The sequence below is a fragment of the Tauraco erythrolophus genome, chromosome 6 (assembly GCF_009769465.1).
Source record: "Tauraco erythrolophus isolate bTauEry1 chromosome 6, bTauEry1.pri, whole genome shotgun sequence".
Taxonomy (NCBI): domain Eukaryota; kingdom Metazoa; phylum Chordata; class Aves; order Musophagiformes; family Musophagidae; genus Tauraco; species Tauraco erythrolophus.
In genome coordinates, this window is record NC_141470.1 from 33,929,257 (window position 1) to 33,946,204 (window position 16,948).

Sequence of the window (16,948 nt, forward strand, 5' to 3'; positions counted from 1 at the left end):
CCACAAGAAGAACAAAAAAAAATATCCCATTTTAATTGTTTTAATTTCTTCCTAGCAGTACAGTCCCTAGAAGGGGTGACCTTCATTTAGATACATGCCCACTCTAGAAATGGATGGAGAAGAGGTAGCTCGAGGGGTGTGAAATGGCCTTCATAGCAAGCTTGCGTGAATACATCGCTGGTTTTAATCCAATTTATTCAGCAAGTGACAGGGAATACAAACTGGTCCGTGGCTGTTTGGTAGTCTTGCAGCATTGCTTAGGTGATGGGCAGCTACCTCTCTAACGGTGTCACAGTGCCTTCCTATTGCCCGTTGCAGCTCAGAAGGTGTAGTGGCCAGATTACCCCATGGAAATGGGCTTTATCTAACTTTGATTTATTATGTGTCCAGAGGGACACAAGCAGTGTCCAGTTCCCATTTAGTCCCCCTGGTGTGAAGGAGGTTTAGCTAGCAAGTGCTGGTGGAGTACCTACTTTCCAGGAGCAATGCACCATGTGGGAACACTGCTTGGTGCTCCCCATTCCCCTGGAAAAAATCAGAGGAGGAGGGGATCTGCTTACAGAATCTTGAGCCCAAGAAACTGCTTGGCACGTGTAGGTTGGAAAGCACTTTGCAAATAGCTGCAGATCAAGTCTCAGGATGGCCTTGCACGTGAGAGAGCTGAGGAAAGAGCATGGCAGGGACATGCCCAGGTCTGTAGAGTGTGACAGTGGCAGGACCACAACCAGGAGCTGCTGGCCTCTCCTGTCTATCTTACCTTTAAGGGTCTCTGAACTGACCCTGCATGAGGCAGAATAAGTGAGAACGTGGAGTGGTTTAACCAAAAACCTCTCCTCACTTCCTGCAAGCAAGCATTGGGTCCAGCGCCTACCAGGTGCCAGCTGTGGCCATTGCTACAGCCTGGGCAAAAGTGGACATCATCCTCATTCCTCGCACCCAGCCTTTGATCTTACCAGACCCATTTGCCTCCCCTGCTTGTAGGACCTTCTCTCTAACCCCTGGGCTCCCAGCATGAGGAGCAGCACACTCAGCTTGCCTAGCCGTAGCAGCCTGTGCATGCTCCTGTAGCCCAGATAGGTTGCTAACACTCGATAGTAGCACACACTTACACACCAGAGAAGGCAAGGGTTTAGGGGACCCTTATCTCCCCACCTTCCCCTTCCCAGGGAGGAGGTGGAGGCAGCCCAGGAGGTCCTGGCAAGCTCTTGTTCTTGCTGGGTGTAGCCAGACCTTATCAGGCTTAATTGGGGGTGACAGCAGGGAGTCCAGGGTGCAATCCGCATTGAGAAGTAGGTACTGATGCTGATACAAACAGAAATCAGGCTACTTAATAATTAAGCTGCAGCTTGGCAGCATTCACCTTGACAGAGTTGACCTTCCAAATTAAAAAAGTGTGTCTCTCTCCCTGGCCCATTGTGTTTTATTTATCGCAGCCCTTGATAGTCTTCTTTGCAGGCCAACCCGTTGGGGTGATGTGCGACACACCTCACCCATGCCCTGTCCCTGCTTCCTGGAGGACCCCTCCAAGACCCCCATCAGTACACCTGGTCCCTCAGGAGATGGGAGCCTGTGGCTACCATATGCTTGCTGCAGAGACAGTGGCCTCCTGTGGCTCTGAAGGCAAACTGATCCACTGTGCTGCTGGCTGAAGTGCTTCTCTGAAAGGCAAGAGCATTGGGAGTGTGCTCTGCCCTTGGAATGGTGAAAGAGTTTATTCCCTCTCAGCTGTTGGATCTGTACGCACAGGGCTCAACTCAGTCCATGGCATCCCATGGAAACAGATAGACCCAGCAGGCCTGGAGCAGGTTCAGGTTAGGGTCTGGTGTTTTGCAGAGGTTGTCACTGATTCATGCTACAGGGTACTCAAGTATCCTAAATGGTAGGTGGGGAGAAGTGGCAGACACATGTAGGTGCTTTGTATGGCTCTTTGGAGGTGCTTAACTCTCCCCTTAATTGTATGGTGAGTATAGATTGGGGCAAGAGAGATGTCATCTGGGGTCTTAAGCTTGTCCTTTGAAGTTTGCTAGGTTTCTGTGCTTTGCCTTCCTGTTGCACGTTCACAAATGTGACTGCTTTTTAATGAGGCATGAAGGAATTACCTCCTTTGTTCATTATCTGCAAGCTTCCTCTGTTAACGTTGCTGCGAGGTACTCATTTGGAGATGCTGCCTATGCCTGTTCTCCTGCAGCTGACATTGAAAGACAGCCTAGGAGTGGTATACAATCAGCTGCCCCCGCAGGACATCCTAGACGTGCCTTCTTGTGCGGCCGTGTTTCTTCTCTCTGTGCTTCAATTCACGGTATTCACCACAGAGGAGCTGCGTGGTGACAGCAGGGCCTCCATTATTCATGTCTTGCCGGACATGCTGTCAGCAGGCTGCAGGTCTCTGTCACTGGTCAGCATGTCCTTTCACCACGAGTGGCCTACCTAGGGCTTGAAGGTGCCTCTGGTGGCGCTTACTCTGCTGACAAGGTGTCCTCAGAAACAGCACAAGTCCCACAGCCCCTCAGTGCTGTGGTGAGCACCACTGCCTTCACTTTGGAGTGTGTCCAGTCCCATGCTCATGCTGCAGCCAGCACTGGGGCCACCAGAGCTCTCTGTCCACTCTTGGACATGGGTGTATCCCTTGGTTTACTCTCTTCTGAGAGCTGCCAGGGAATTGATCGCTATTCTCATCAAATTGTGAGGCAAGCCACAAGTGGCTTGCAGGGTCAACAAAGCCAGCCGCCAGCAGGTGAAGGTCCTGCTGCTGGCCACAGACATGGGGGTTCCCGTGCAGCCTGCGCAACAGCCTTGGCCACAGTCAGAAGGGATGAAGGAGGAGGGTTCGTCCTCAGAGGAGGGTTTCAGGTCTCACGCTGCCCTGCCTGGCAGAGGTACATAAACCAGCATGAGCAAGATGCCAGGTTCTGGGATAAAGCCATGTCGGATACCCCTCCCTGCAGGGAGGAGAAGGCTTTCTGCACTGCCCTTGCTTACAGACCTGCCTGCAGCTCAGCCTTGCCTAGATAGCCAATACTTGCGCCAGGCTCCGTGCTGCCTTACCGTGCCAAAGGCTTTTGTCAAATCGGTCGAAGAGGGGACTGAGGTTCATTGCCATTGTTTCTCCTGGAGTTGTTAAGCTGAGAAAATTCTGTCCAATGTTCCCTGTTTTCAAGGTAGCTCCTCTGATTCCAGATGTCTCTGTTCTGCACTGCGCAACTGCAGCCAGTGGGCGAGAGCCCAAGGGACCGTGCTACCAGCTGGAACCCGCAGACATTCCCATGTAGTTATCTCCTAGCGAAGGTGGTAGTGAGCCAGACTGTCCCCGAGCCCGGGCTTCGCAGCCCAGGCGGGATGGCTGCTGTGCTTTTACTCAGCTCAGCACTGTCACGGCTCGTCTGCCGAGCTGGGCCTCGCCGAGCAGAGGGTGCCTCCTCCCCAGAGCTTCAGGTTACGGTAGAGCTGAGACCGGAGGAAGCCACGTATGTGGTATGGCAACTGGTGTGTAAACACCTGCATTTTTGATGATGGATACATCGTGTCATCTTCATATCCTTCCCAGTAGAGGCAGAATGGTCTTTCTAGTTCTCTGTCTTGGAAAACTCCCTGCTTAAGTGGATATAAGTAACTTGAATCTTCTTACTGATGATCATCAGTTCATGCCTCCAAGTGTAGCATAAGGCAGAACATTTTGTCCAGGTTCACTCCTGTTTCTGCAGCTCTCCAGCTCAGCTGCCTCCTCCCCTCTGTGCTTGCCTGGCCTTTGCCTGCAGTTGTTCCCCCCCATCTTCTTCTGCAAGTGCTGCGCTCCTCTGTATTTGTAAGCTTCTGGGGATTCCCAAATCCAGTGTACACTGTCTTTGAGCTAAGCAGTGATGGTTTTGATGTATGTCATTGATTTCAGATAATGGATGTAGTTATTTCTGCTTCTGTGATGGGTTATAATAATGTCACCTGCCACAGGAGTTATTATATATTTTACAAACTCTGCAGGTCTTGCAAGGCTTACAGTCTGCAATCCATCTAGGCAGGTTGGCAAAGAGAAGGCAGAGTTTATAACTAGATTCAGTGGGACTTTATAATTTGTGTGATTTTTGGTGCAGAGTTTGAGATCTGCTGGAGCCCACATGGGATTAATCACATCTGAGGCATTACCTGTGGTGTTTGTAAACTCTACAGGAAACCTTGGGGAACATCTACCCACTGTACAGCCAGAACAGGATGCTCCACGTTTGCGATGCTCCCCCCCCCCCCGCCCCCGGCCCAGGTTCTGCAGAGCTCCAGCTCCTGAATGAGCTCACCTGGGCTGCGTGCTGCAGCTCGTATGCCCAACTGGTCAGGCACAGGAAAGCCAGGGGAAACCCAGCTTTCTTCTTGAGATGCTAAGGCTTTTCAAAGAGCCCAACCACATGTGCCTGCATTTGGGTGTGTGGGTGGGAGAGGAGACGTGGGTCAGGGCTGGGACAGTGCCAGGGCACCCTTCCTGCTGGTTGAGGTGCTCCTTCCTGTCCAGGCAACCAGAACCTCCCCAGGTACCTCACTGGGTCATCAGCAAGGTGAGCCTGACACAGGGTCATCTCAGCATGCTGCACCTCCTGGCAGTCCCACAGGGCACCCCTCCTGCCTCACGGTGGTAACTGCTGACCTGGGGTCCTCGTTTAGTTTCCTCCAGCAGAAACTAAACATCCAGTAATGTGAAAGCAAAAACCCACTTGTCTTCTGACTGACTTCTTCCTGTTTGTTTTCCAAACGCGAGGAACATGTAGGTATGTGCATGTGTGGTTGTGATCACGTGTATCTCTGAGCATTAGATCAGGCACTGAGTGGCACAGGATGCCAACAGTGATTTTCTAATCAGAGGGAATAAAAAGATCCTGTCTCTTGTTCATTCAAGCCAAGAAACACACCAGAGTTGTATTAAAGGATGATCGTGCCAAATGGCAGAATGAATCGGTACCTCGACCTCCCCAAAGATGTGGCTGCTGCAGGGATGGTGGGGCGATATACGTCATCCAAGAGTGCTAATGCAGGCTGAAGAAACATTTGGGGTTTTTTTAAAAATAAATTAAAACTATGTTATATATGTTTTTGGTGACTAAAATATTCAGAAATCTTGGCCCTTTGTTTCAGTGGTCCAACACCCCACCACTGCCCCCAAAATTGCTGTGTGAGCTTAGCAAGCTGTGAAGGGGCTGCAGAAGCCCATGCTCAGGCCCTGCAGATAAGCCCCCACTGTGCCCTGGTGCTCCCGGGCTGCTGTCTACAGCTTGATGTTGACCTTGCTTTCACAGAGGTGGCTGAGAGGAAGCTGACGGTTGAAGAGGAGGAAGCCAAGAGGATTGCAGAGATGGGCAAACCAATACTTGGCGAGCATCCCAAACTAGAAGTCATCATTGAGGAGTCCTATGAGTTCAAGGTCAGTAGTTGTCCCTGGTGTTCTCCAGGAGGGGAAAGCTGTGTGGTACTGAAGAGCAGCCATGGAAAGCAGAGCTAAGGAGGTTGGGGGTGGCCGTGTGTGCAGGGAAAGGGCTGCTGGAAGATAAAAAGGAGCTTGCAATAAACTATGGGAGAAGGCTACAAGAAGTGCCAGGGGATGTAGCTGCTGGTAGGCAGAGGTGAAGGAAGGAAGACAAGGGAGCCCTGCTGGAAGCAGAAGAAGCCAGTATCCAGGAGAGGGCAGGAGCAAATCTATCTGTGGTGAAGCAGAGACAAGGAAGAAGGAGCTTCCTCTGGAGTAAGGAGTGGCAAAGAAGCAGATGCTGGTGAGATTTGGGTCAGCCTGTTCAGGGAGAAGGTGGGCCCAACTCCACTGATGGCACCCATAGAATCACAGAATGGTTTAGGTTGGAAGGGACCTTAAAGATCATCTAGTTCCATCCCCCACCCCTGCCATAGTCAGGGACACCTTCCCCCTAGACCAGGTTGCTCAAAGCCTCATCCAACCTGATCTTGAACACCTCCAGGGATGGAACATCCACAACTTCTCTGGCAACCTGTTCCAGTGCTTCACTGCCCTCACTGTAAAAATTTCTTCCTTATAGCCAATCTAAATCTACCCTCATGTGACTGTAGGAGCGTGCTTGTGGCATCTCAACAGTTTGGGAAAGGTCAGCAAGACCACAGTGCACTGCAAGATCAGCCTTGCCTGCTAGCAGCCAGTTTAATTGCTGTGCATCTTTATTCTCATAACAGAGCACTGTGGACAAGCTGATTAAGAAGACAAACCTGGCTTTGGTTGTAGGGACACATTCCTGGAGGGATCAGTTCATGGAGGCCATTACCGTCAGCGCAGGTGAGTGGGATGTCAGAAAACCCACACCAGCATCCCCAGGGTTCATGCAGCCTAGGATGAGATCTGTCTGGGCACAGGAGACAGTGTCTGCCCAGACAGTGAAGCTGTTGCGTACATGGTGGCCATCAGCAAAGCCAGTCCAAAGAGCTCCTCTGCTCCAAATTTACTGGACTTTTGCAGATGCATTAGCTGGGAGCCCACAAGATCCATCTTTTGGTGTGCAGCCATCCAGGATGCCAGTTTTCAAAGACTTCACTTTTGCCGGCAATGCTCCTGCTCCTTCAGTGTTCTGATGAGCTGTGTACAGGCAGCAAAATCCCATCCTGGCTGGGCTGCTGACTCCCGGTGTGCCCAGTGCTGTCCTGTTCAGGTAGTTCCTGCTGCTGGAAGACGTCCTGTCTGCCATGACCAGTAGAGTCGCTTGGAGTAGGGAGGGTTCCCACATGCGGACAGGAGATGTTGCCCCACGAGGCAGCAGCTGGTGGAGGGAAAGGCCCAGACACCTGCCAGCTGTTGCCTGGGGAGAGCTCATGGCTTCCAGAGCCAGGCAGCTGTGGAGCAGACCTTTCAGGCACGCTTATGCCATTAATGACACTCGGGCACTTTTCTGAACCTTTTCTTGATGATTTGGCATCTTTCCCAAAGGCCTGTTTTCCACCCAGCTGTAGTGCAGGTGGGCAGGCAGCTGAGCTGTCATCAGTGGCCAAGAGGGCTTCTTCTGACATGAAAGACGAGGTGTGGGCTGTTCAGTTTTCTTCCTTCTAGCAATTAAGAGAAACTGCTTCTGTGGAAAAAGTACTTCCATCCTTGTGGCAAGCAGGCTTGCTTCTCTCTTCTTCCATTTCTCTCCTTCTCATGCCATCTGTTCTGTGCTGCCTACCTGCTTTCTCTTTCACCAATTTATTTTGGTTGTCCTGGATCCACACAGAGACCAGCAGTGCCTCCAGCCTTGGGGCTGACCTGGCCCACCAGGCTAAGGAGGGAACCCCTCCAAGGGTCTGCAGTGCTGCTGCTGCTGATATCCCCGCACAGATGAGAAATTTCTTGCGGGGATGCTGCTGATGACCAGCCCGCTCTCTTGTGTGGGGGGACCAAGAGGTCACTCCAGTTTCCCAAGTCTATCACGTCCTGCTATTTTACCCCCCAAAACATCAGGAGCCTGTGTGACTTCTTGGTGCCCCTCAACAGTGATCTCCACAGGCTAACTACATACTGTGTGACTGCCTGTGGATCATAGAATAGTTTGGGTTGGAAGGGACCTTAAAGATTATCTAGTTCCAACTCCCCTGCCATGTGGATGGGAACAGCGATGGGGATGCCCCTCTGTGGGTACGACACACCATTCTGCCACTCCCCAGCCCTGCAGGCTCTGAGGTGTCCCGGTGTCCCAGGAGGCACTCCTCTCCCCAAGCCTCACACCTGTCACTGGAGGACCTGATGTCCCCTGAGCCCACTGTCGTGGCCGGCACCATGCTGCCTTGTCCCAGGAGAGTTGCATCCCTGGAGCCCTGGGGTGGGGAGCCAAGCATGGGCTTCAGTCCAGCCCCGTAATCTTGACCCATCCCATCATGAGCCTGGATCTCTCTTCCATGTTGTTTGCAGCAGGTGACGAGGATGAGGACGAGTCCGGTGAGGAGCGCCTGCCGTCCTGCTTCGACTATGTGATGCACTTCCTGACGGTCTTCTGGAAGGTGCTGTTTGCCTGTGTGCCCCCCACCGAGTACTGCAACGGCTGGGCCTGCTTCGTCGTCTCCATCCTTATCATCGGCATGCTCACGGCCGTCATTGGCGACCTCGCCTCCCACTTCGGCTGCACCATCGGCCTCAAGGACTCGGTGACTGCTGTTGTCTTTGTCGCCTTCGGCACTTCAGTACCAGGTAGGGTGGCCGCAGGGAGGAGACGGGGTGGGAGGAAAGGCCTCCGGCCACTCTCCTGCCCTCAGGGAAGCAACTCTGTCATGGGGATGGGGTTCAGGTTGGGAAGGGGCTCCACAGTGCCCTGTCCCCAGGCAAGGTCCGCACCCCACTTGGTGGCAACATGGGTCCCTGGACCTGGGAGGAGGGATGTGCATCAGGAGAGGTCTGTGTCCCAAGCTAGCCAGTGCCACATGTGAGCCTCCCTTGTCCCCTAGACATGAAGGATTGCCCGTTTCTTCTGTTGGACCCCCAGTGATTTCTCCTCCCTCTTCTCCCAACCCCAGACACGTTCGCCAGCAAAGCCGCGGCCATCCAGGATGTGTATGCCGATGCCTCCATCAGCAACGTCACGGGCAGCAATGCTGTCAACGTCTTCCTGGGCATCGGGCTGGCGTGGTCGGTGGCGGCGATCTACTGGGCGTCACAGGGGCAGGAGTTCCAGGTGTCAGCAGGCACCTTGGCCTTCTCCGTCACCCTCTTCACCATCTTCGCCTTCATCTGCATCAGCGTCCTCCTCTACCGCCGGCGGCCCCACCTCGGGGGGGAGCTGGGTGGCCCTCGGGGGTGCAAACTGGCCACAACGTTGCTCTTCGTCAGCCTCTGGCTGCTCTACATCCTCTTTGCCACCCTGGAGGCCTATTGCTACATCAAGGGGTTTTAGGCGGTGGATGCCGCCTGGGAAAGGGACCCCCTCCTCCGTTACCTCACCGGACACCAGTTCTGGAAGCGCGGTTTCACCGGAGGAGATGGCTGTCCATCAGGGGCGGCTGCTGCTGCCCAGACGGTTGGACGGCTGGGCGCCAAGAAGGGCAAAACCATCACAGAGTGAAAAAACACCCAAACAAAACCCACTCAAAATGATACAAAAGAAAAGAAGGCAACAATGGCAAGTGTTGAAATAAAACAAAGCAGAATAAACCCAGCCACTGACCCTGTTCAATGAGATTAAGAAGTTTCAGCCATCTCCAAAGGCCACCTCTCCCGCAGGGGCTTGTCTGCTTTTCTCCCAAGCACCCCTCTGCTGTAAGCAGACATTTTCTTGTTTTTACTGGTTGGGAATTTCAGAAAGCTGATCAGGAATATGATTTTTTTTTCCTTTTTTTCTTATGTTTGCTTGTTGCTTTTTGGTTTGGGGAGGGGGGCACGCTGCTTGTTTTTTTTTTTCTTTTTTACTACTAAAACAGAAAAATGTTAAAAGTCTACTCTAAAGCTTCAAGCTGCCGTCAGTGCTGGATTTGAACATGGGTATTTTTTGAAGCCACAGAAAACTGTGACACAGTCAAAGAACTTTTTCACTATTACTCGTTTCCTCCCTCACCGCCTTCCATTTCTTTCTTTTTTAAGAACATCACAAGACTGATATATTTTTAATACAAACACAGACACACACACATTCAGTGACAAAGGCTGGAGCATGTAGCATCTCAATCACCTGCCTGGGCTAAGAAAAAAAGAAGGGGAAAAAAAAATCAACCCCCAACCCTCTAATATAATATCTATCATGTATATTTTGACTATGGCATTTCTCTTTGTATAATTAACTTTGAGCTTGTGGTACTGCAGGGAGAGAAAATTATGTTAATTTACAACTCATAAAGAAATAAATGGCTGCCCAAGGAATAGCCTGCCCTGGGGGAAGTGAGGGGGCCAGGGAAAGCAGTGCTGGCTCCTTAGGGTGAGTAGTGGTGGTGGTGGTGTTGGGTTTGCTGCATGGTCCTCCTGCTCAGAGGTGGAAATGAATTCAGGAGAACCCAGATGGCGTGCCCGTGTGTTCCCAGCGCTGTCCCACCCCGAGCTGTGGCGTGGCTGCCCTTTCACTCGTTTGCTTCCCCTGTTTTCACAGCACCCGCATCTCGCTGGTGGTCTTCAGGCCATTGAAAGGTATGGGCTTAAAAACTGCCACCCACATCAGGACTCCTGTAGCATCTTGAGTACCTTTTAGGAACACCAGACAGACAAAAAGGCATCCTTTTTCATTTGAAGTGCATTACTTTTTAAGGAAAAAAACCCACAAACCACCATGAGAGTATGTCTTGAATTACATCAATGGCTGCAAATTGAAATGTTGGGTTGGTAATAAAAATAAATAAAAACTATACATATATCTGTATAAACAGTGCTATCTAGAAACATATTTCTTAATTGAGAGCCCTGGAAGAGGATGTTAAAACCTTACTCTTTGTACGAAAAGTGTTTTAAAGATGAAGATAATTTCTTCTATCAAGAAACAAGTGCTGTAAAGGGAAATTTTTTTTTCATAAAGTTCCCTGTAATAAATCAAACCTTGGGAGGTGGTGAGCGAAAGAGGGGCTGCCAAAAGGTACATCCCTGCCTGCTGCAGTGCTTTCTGCTGCCCCAGGAGGCAGAGAGGAGGTGGCCACAGGTTAGGAAAAAAGCAATGGCAACAAGGTTGTCATGGACAAAAAAGAGATGTAACATTATAGCAGGTGACTAGGTAAGAGTGATGATGGTCCTTAACACGCAGATGAAGTATTTATTTTCATACAAAATGTTTATCAGATATCTATATCTCTATATAAATGTGTACACACATAAGGCAGAGAAGAATGATCCTTCTTCTCAGAGGAGCAGCAGGAGCTTTGCTGGTGGGAGCCCACCATGGGTGAGAGCTGTTGGATTTGAAGCCAACAAGCATCCTGTCTCCTGCCTCCATGCCATCCCTTTGCCACGCCTTTGGGAAAAGGCCTGAAAAAGACGGGCAAGAAACCCAGGGGGCCAAGGCTCCCATCGAGCTCGCTGGTCCCTCTGGCCTCCAGCCATGCCAACAGCACCAAGACCAGCTGCTGGTGCCACTAGCTACCGCTGCCACTGTCTGCCAGCTGGGGACCCCAAAGCACACGTGTGACACTGAAAGAAAAATTACAAAAGCCCCTCAGATGCTGTCTGTGAGGGTTTGAAGTGCAGCTCTCAAGGGAGGAGTTGTTGTCATTGCTGGTTTTAATTTGGACATACAAAGTCTGTTGAGCTCGTATTTGACCTGTGCCGGCTCACCCGCTCCTGGGTGAAGCCCGGGCTGGCGAGCTGCCGTGCTGTTCTTCTGTCGCTTGTGCTGTATCCACCACACGTTTTCCATCCGCTTCCTTCTTCAGCTGCCCTCGGGGAGGGGGCGCGGGGGGAGGACTGGCTGCCCAGAGCGCCAACTGCATGGGGACCTGGGTGCCCTCCATGCACAGGGTGATCTGCGCCAGGCCGACAGCATCTGTGGAGTGTTTCTTTCTTTTATTTTTAATTTTTTACTTCATTAAAAAATATGCAAACTTAAAAAAAGAAAAAAAGCAAGTTTGGTGCCTTTGAGTTCTTTTGCTGAGGCTTGTTTTATGTTGGGTCTAGCTATCTATTTGCTCCTGTTTTACTTTGGGCAGGTGCCTGAACTTGGCTGCACCGGCTTGGGCTGGTTTGCCCCCTCCTCCGCCCCGGCCCTCCAGTTGGAAGCTGCTGGGAGGACCCCAGGGTGCTTGCTCCCAGCTAGCGGGCGGAGAGGAGGTTTTGCTGGTGTTTCGGTTGTCACTGCTTGTTCCCCGTTGTTTCTGCCATCAGCTTCCCTCAGCAGCCCTGCTGCCCTGGGCTGCACACATGTACCTCTCCGTCTCCCTCTCCCCTCCATCCCCGCTCCTCGCCACAGGCCCATTGCTGCTGTGGCTGAGGATAAATAACGTGCCCTGAGAGAAGGAGGGAACAGCGGAGGTGATCAGAGGAGCTGCTGTGTCCCTGAGAACCACCGTGGCACAGGGGCACAGTCTAAGGGCTAGGGGTACCCCTGGCTGCCTTCCCACTCCTCTGCCATGGGGGTACCCCCATCATCCCACAGGTTTCGTCATCCAGGTGATGCTGCACTGCATGGATGCCACTCAAAAATCAGCCTTTGGGTAAAAAAATTCGTTTTGCACAAAGGCACCACTTGCCCATCCCCCTCAGGCTGGCCAGGAATCGTGCCCGGGTTTGGCCTGTACTGTGCCACCTCCACACCCGGCATAGCCACTGGCTTCCTCTTCCTGCTTGTATTTGGGCCCCTGACCCCCAAAATCCCCTTTGCAGTGAGCCTTGTGCCAGAATCACCCCCATGCGCCTTCCTGCAGCAAAGGGCGGCTGGTGCAGCCCGTAGCCCTGGTGGGAGCCGGCCTGGAATTGAACATGGTCCTGCTCCCGGTCCAGCTCCATGAGAGGATCCATTGCCTTTGACTGCAGGGAAGGGGCTGGGGGGAGACTGGGGATGGGCAGGCGGGGGGTGGCGGGACGGGGTGGGACCCTTTGGGACTGGCTCACTGCCACGACTGTGCAGAAGCATCCCAGTCCCCACAAGTGCTGAGGCTTAGGTGCGGGACCGAAGGGAGCCATCGTGGAGCAAGTTGTGCTGAGCAACAGGAGCGTGCAGGCATCAGGAATCGGCTGCAGTAGGGTACAGTGAGAATGACGTGTATGTTAGAGCCAGTGAGCAAAGGTTTTGAGCCAGTGAGCAAAGGTTTTAAGCCACGGAGAAGGCCACTGCAGCTCCCAGAATGGGCTTTGTCGCCTTTTTGGCCATTACTGTTTTAGTGCAATCAAGGCTCTTCTGGACAAGCACAAATTAAACACAAAAAGTATTCTATGATGCACGTTTCCTTTGATTCCACAGCTGGGGCTGCTGAACTGTTTTGTAAACTACTTGTCCCTGGTATGGGAGGACCCCATCAACACCCTCCATCCCAAAGCAGCAACATGACTTCATCGAACAGTGCCAGCTGCAAGGCAAAGCCCGTCAGCTGCGTGTGCCACCTCAGGCTTCAAACACCCTGGCCCACTGCTGCGGTGAGACGATGCCTACCTGCATGTCTCCACCAGCATAGCACTTTTTTTATTTGGGAAAGCGTTTTGGAGGACACACAATACTGTTGTATCTGGACACTGTTGAGATAAAAGGTTGGTAACAAGACTTTCGAGGAATGACCATCATCCAGTTCTTGATAGCATGATAGGATAGATATAGATAGTAACAGAAGGGTATCACAGAATGATTTGGGTTGAAAGGACCTTAAAGATCATCTAGTTCCAAAGCCCCTGCCATGGGCAGGGACACCATCCACACCATTCACTTGCTCAAAGCGTCATCCAACCTGGCCTTGAATGGTTCTAAGGATGGGGCATCCGCAGCTTCTCTGGTCAACCTGTTCCAGTGTTTCACCACCCTCCTTGTAAAAGTTTCTTCCTTATATCTAATTCAGTATCCAGGAGATCTAGTCATACTTGAACTTGCCACCATTCAAGGCCATGATATTTCAACCCATTCTTGGTCGTGCTCTGATGTTGTCTGGTGGCAGGTCGTTCCTTATACCATTCACCTAGAATTTACATATTTTTTTTTCCTGGGGAAACAAGCTTTTTTAGGTTAATTCTGCCAGGGAGTGGTCGCAGCCTTGACCTTAGTGTAGGAGCCAGCCTGTGCGAATGAGAGCAGCAGTTGCTGAGCCCTGGCCACAAGCTTAAAAGCACTTGTCACCAAGAATAACCTTTACAGTGTTATATGGACAAAAAAATGTTTTTAATGACCGTTGTCATCTGTGTGCATGTGCCAGCAGCAGTCTGCTTGCTAATAATGGAGCTATGTGTGCCAGTGCTGTTCAGCGCCCAGCAGAGAAGACAGGGCTCCCAACTTGCCTCCATAGGCGGAAGAGATTAAGGACCCCTCAGTATTTAAATGAGCTATTTAAAATATCTAGATAATTAACACCATGAGTAGGTTTACCCACCCCACGCACGTACACATCTGCCTTCCCTTCACCCAGGGGATTCTGTGCTTTCCCCGGCAGCCTGCGGTCCTGGAGAGAGACCAGCACCCCAGGCCCATGGGGCACCCCAGCAGACGGCAGCGGGGGGAGGTAGCTCGTTCTTGCCTCTGATGCCAGCAGCAGAAACCCTTGGCCCCTCTCCACATCCAGCTGGGAAACCCAGCCCTTCCCCACACTTGGCCTCAGGTGGTAATTTGAGTTTAGACAAGGAGCCTGCAGGCATGATGTGAGGTTGATGAGCTCATCAGATGTTCCTACTACACCTAAATGTGAGCATTCACCAATGTCCCAGACAGTACTGCTGCTATTGCCACGTATGTGGCAAGCTGAGTGGGAGCTGTAGCTAAAGGAAAAATTGTGACCTACCTCCTACTCATTGCTGGGCAGGCACTCAGAAATTGGCCCGATTTGAAGAATGCAATAAAAAACAACACAGGTCTGGGAAGTACTTTGAAACTGGTATGAAATCTAGGTGAATTAAAGAAATAAACCATCCAAACAATGTATTTATTTTTTTTCTTTGGGGAGAGGGGGTAGGATGTGAAATTATAAATATGTTCCCAGGAAGATGTCTCTGTTGTCTCAGAAAATAAGCTTTCATTACAGAAACACTGGTCCCATTTTATGAGAATTATTTATGTACATGTTGAACATATGGAAAAGATGTAAGGAAAAAAAAATCTCAACACAAAAGCTTCAACAGGGCTCTCAAAGGTCCCCTGGGTACCTCTTTGGCACTAAGGCATACTGTACAGGGTGCCTCCATGCCTCCATCAACACCAAGGTTGTCCAATAAGCTCCCAAAAAAGCTCTCGGAAGAGTTGATTACCTTCTCTTCTTCAGTAGCATCTTGGGTAGAAAAATAACAGCAAACCCAAATGTGGGGCTTTTTTGGTTCTGCTAATATTTTTTGCCCTTCTTTATTCACAAAGGCATGGAAAACAACTGATTACTGTTCTTGTCATAAGAGTATTCTGTACGTTGTAAAGCTCTTCAGGTTCTCCACTTTCTCCTCTACCAGCTTCTGAGCAGCCGTTTCTGCTGAACTGCTGCCTGCTGGGTCTCACTTTGTGTTTGCGCATTCATGCCGGCTGCCTCACAGCAGGTCATCGCATGCTGCTCTGCTGAAACTCATCCTGTTGACTTGGACCATTTCTGCAATTTATCAAGCATTCTGGTCCTGCCCTTCATAGGTACGCACAGCCCCTCCTAGTTGGGTATCACCAGGAAATTTTATAGTAAAGCAATTTCCTAAAGCTGCTGATGAAAATCCTCAATAGACCTCGACCCTGGACAGCCACTGGAAAGATCTTCCCAGAAAGCTCTGACTTTATCACTGAGCTCCATGTATTGTGAGGCTAAATAGGTTGCATTTCCTCAGCTCGCTTACAAGAATATCTTCTGGGACAGTGCCAGAAGCCTTACCAAAGTCAAGACATATCACATCTAGTGCTGATCCCCCTAGCCATGAGGCCAGTTATCCTGTCAAAGAACGGAATCAAATTACTTTGATATGATTTGTCCTCAGCAAAATATCAACAAATCTATTCCAGCCTTTTTATTTTTTAAAAATTTACAAATCTATCTAGGGGATCAGAGAACAACTGGTCCGTAGCTCACTCTCGTAAGTTTTCACAAAGAGATATTAGGACACCAGGTCTGTAATTCCCTAGGTTTTTTCTTCAGCTCTAGTTAGGTGATGTTGCCGTGCTGCCCTTAAGTCCCCTGGAATCTCACATGCTCCAACACCAATCCCATGTTTCACATTTTTCCTTTTTATGCTTTAGGATGTTGAAGAGCTCTTGATCCCTTTATTGGTCTCTACTTCATCTCCCTTGCAGTGGGATAGTTTCCTATTGGGACTTTGACTCCAGCTCTTTTATCAGTTCTCAGATCTGTTTAGGGCATCTCTTTACAGAGCCCGCCCAGCAGTTTTCCGAATTCATTGATATTTGATTTTTTTTTTTTTTTTTGAGTCTAAATACTTTACATTAACTGTTTTACAAATGTCTGGTATTCAACTGCATTTTGAGAAGAAAAAGCTTGTGGCAAACATCTGGACACCTGAAACAATCATAAAAGATCAAGAGATGCAAAAATTCATGCTCACGTTGGGCTGCAGATGAGCAGATCCAACATCAGCCACCTTCATACTGCTTTGTGTGTTACAACCTGCCAGCTCATAGTGAGAACATCCAAGTCACTTCAGAAATAGCTCCATCTCTTCAGCCAAATGCTGCGTCAACTTTTTTCTGACATGGTGAAGTCAGCAGGGATTACTTGAGTGGTCTCAGCCAAAATCAGGAATGAGGGAGACGGTGCTCTGTGCTATGCAAAGCCAGAGCTGTCCTCTATAATGGACATTCAAACTCTGCAGTTTTTATTGCTTGAAGCACAGCACTAAGATGCTACAGAAGAACTCATTTCACCAAACTGACGATGAAGGTCACACTCAGTTCTGCCAAAGCACAATGAATTAAGGATCTGTTTTGTACTGGGACTGAATTTGTCTATTTTAGTAAGGTGAGCTGAATTCATCTGCACTCCAGACTCCCAGATCTTCTACCGAGGAGCTACTATGAGCTCCAAACTAGGGACACCTACTTGCGTATTGCATGCAGGAGAGCTGGGCCGCCTGCTGTTCTGCTGGCACCAGAGAGGAGGCAACCTCAGCCTCCGGGAGCCACGAACTCCTGCCTCTCTCATCACCCATCATGAGCCCCGCTGCCTGCAGCACAGTGCAGGTCTAGCTCAGGCAGGAGCAGCCACTCACCCACCCATCACCAGTGCCTTCTCCTCAAGGGCATGCTCGGAGGCCAAGTAGGCAGTGAGGTCATAGCTCCTCTGCCTGTGCTGAGAGCCAGAAGATGGGAGATGGAGGTATCGGTTTGCGTTGCAACACATAACACGGAGCTGGTGGTGTTTCCTGAATGAAAGCTAGACATCTCCTGGTGCGCACAGGCAAGGCACCTTC

General features: G+C 50.6%; 1 protein-coding gene across 9 annotated transcripts in view; it reads left to right on the forward strand.

Moving 5' to 3' along the window:
- SLC8A3 (solute carrier family 8 member A3) overlaps positions 1-8,852 on the forward strand; it is a 101,731-nt gene extending 92,879 nt beyond the window's left edge. For 3 of the 9 annotated variants that reach the window (XM_086613072.1, XM_086613073.1, XM_086613076.1), the window contains 4 exons: positions 5,274-5,398; positions 6,175-6,274; positions 7,877-8,152; positions 8,476-8,852. In XM_086613072.1, coding sequence (XP_086469198.1) covers positions 5,274-5,398; positions 6,175-6,274; positions 7,877-8,152; positions 8,476-8,852 — 878 coding nt within the window. Of the gene's footprint in view, positions 1-4,422; positions 4,430-5,273; positions 5,399-6,174; positions 6,286-7,876; positions 8,153-8,475 lie in introns of all 9 variants that reach the window. The other 6 variants (XM_086613079.1, XM_086613080.1, XM_086613081.1 and 3 more) reach the window with 5 other exon arrangements.
- Positions 8,853-16,948: the final 8,096 nt, after the last annotated feature.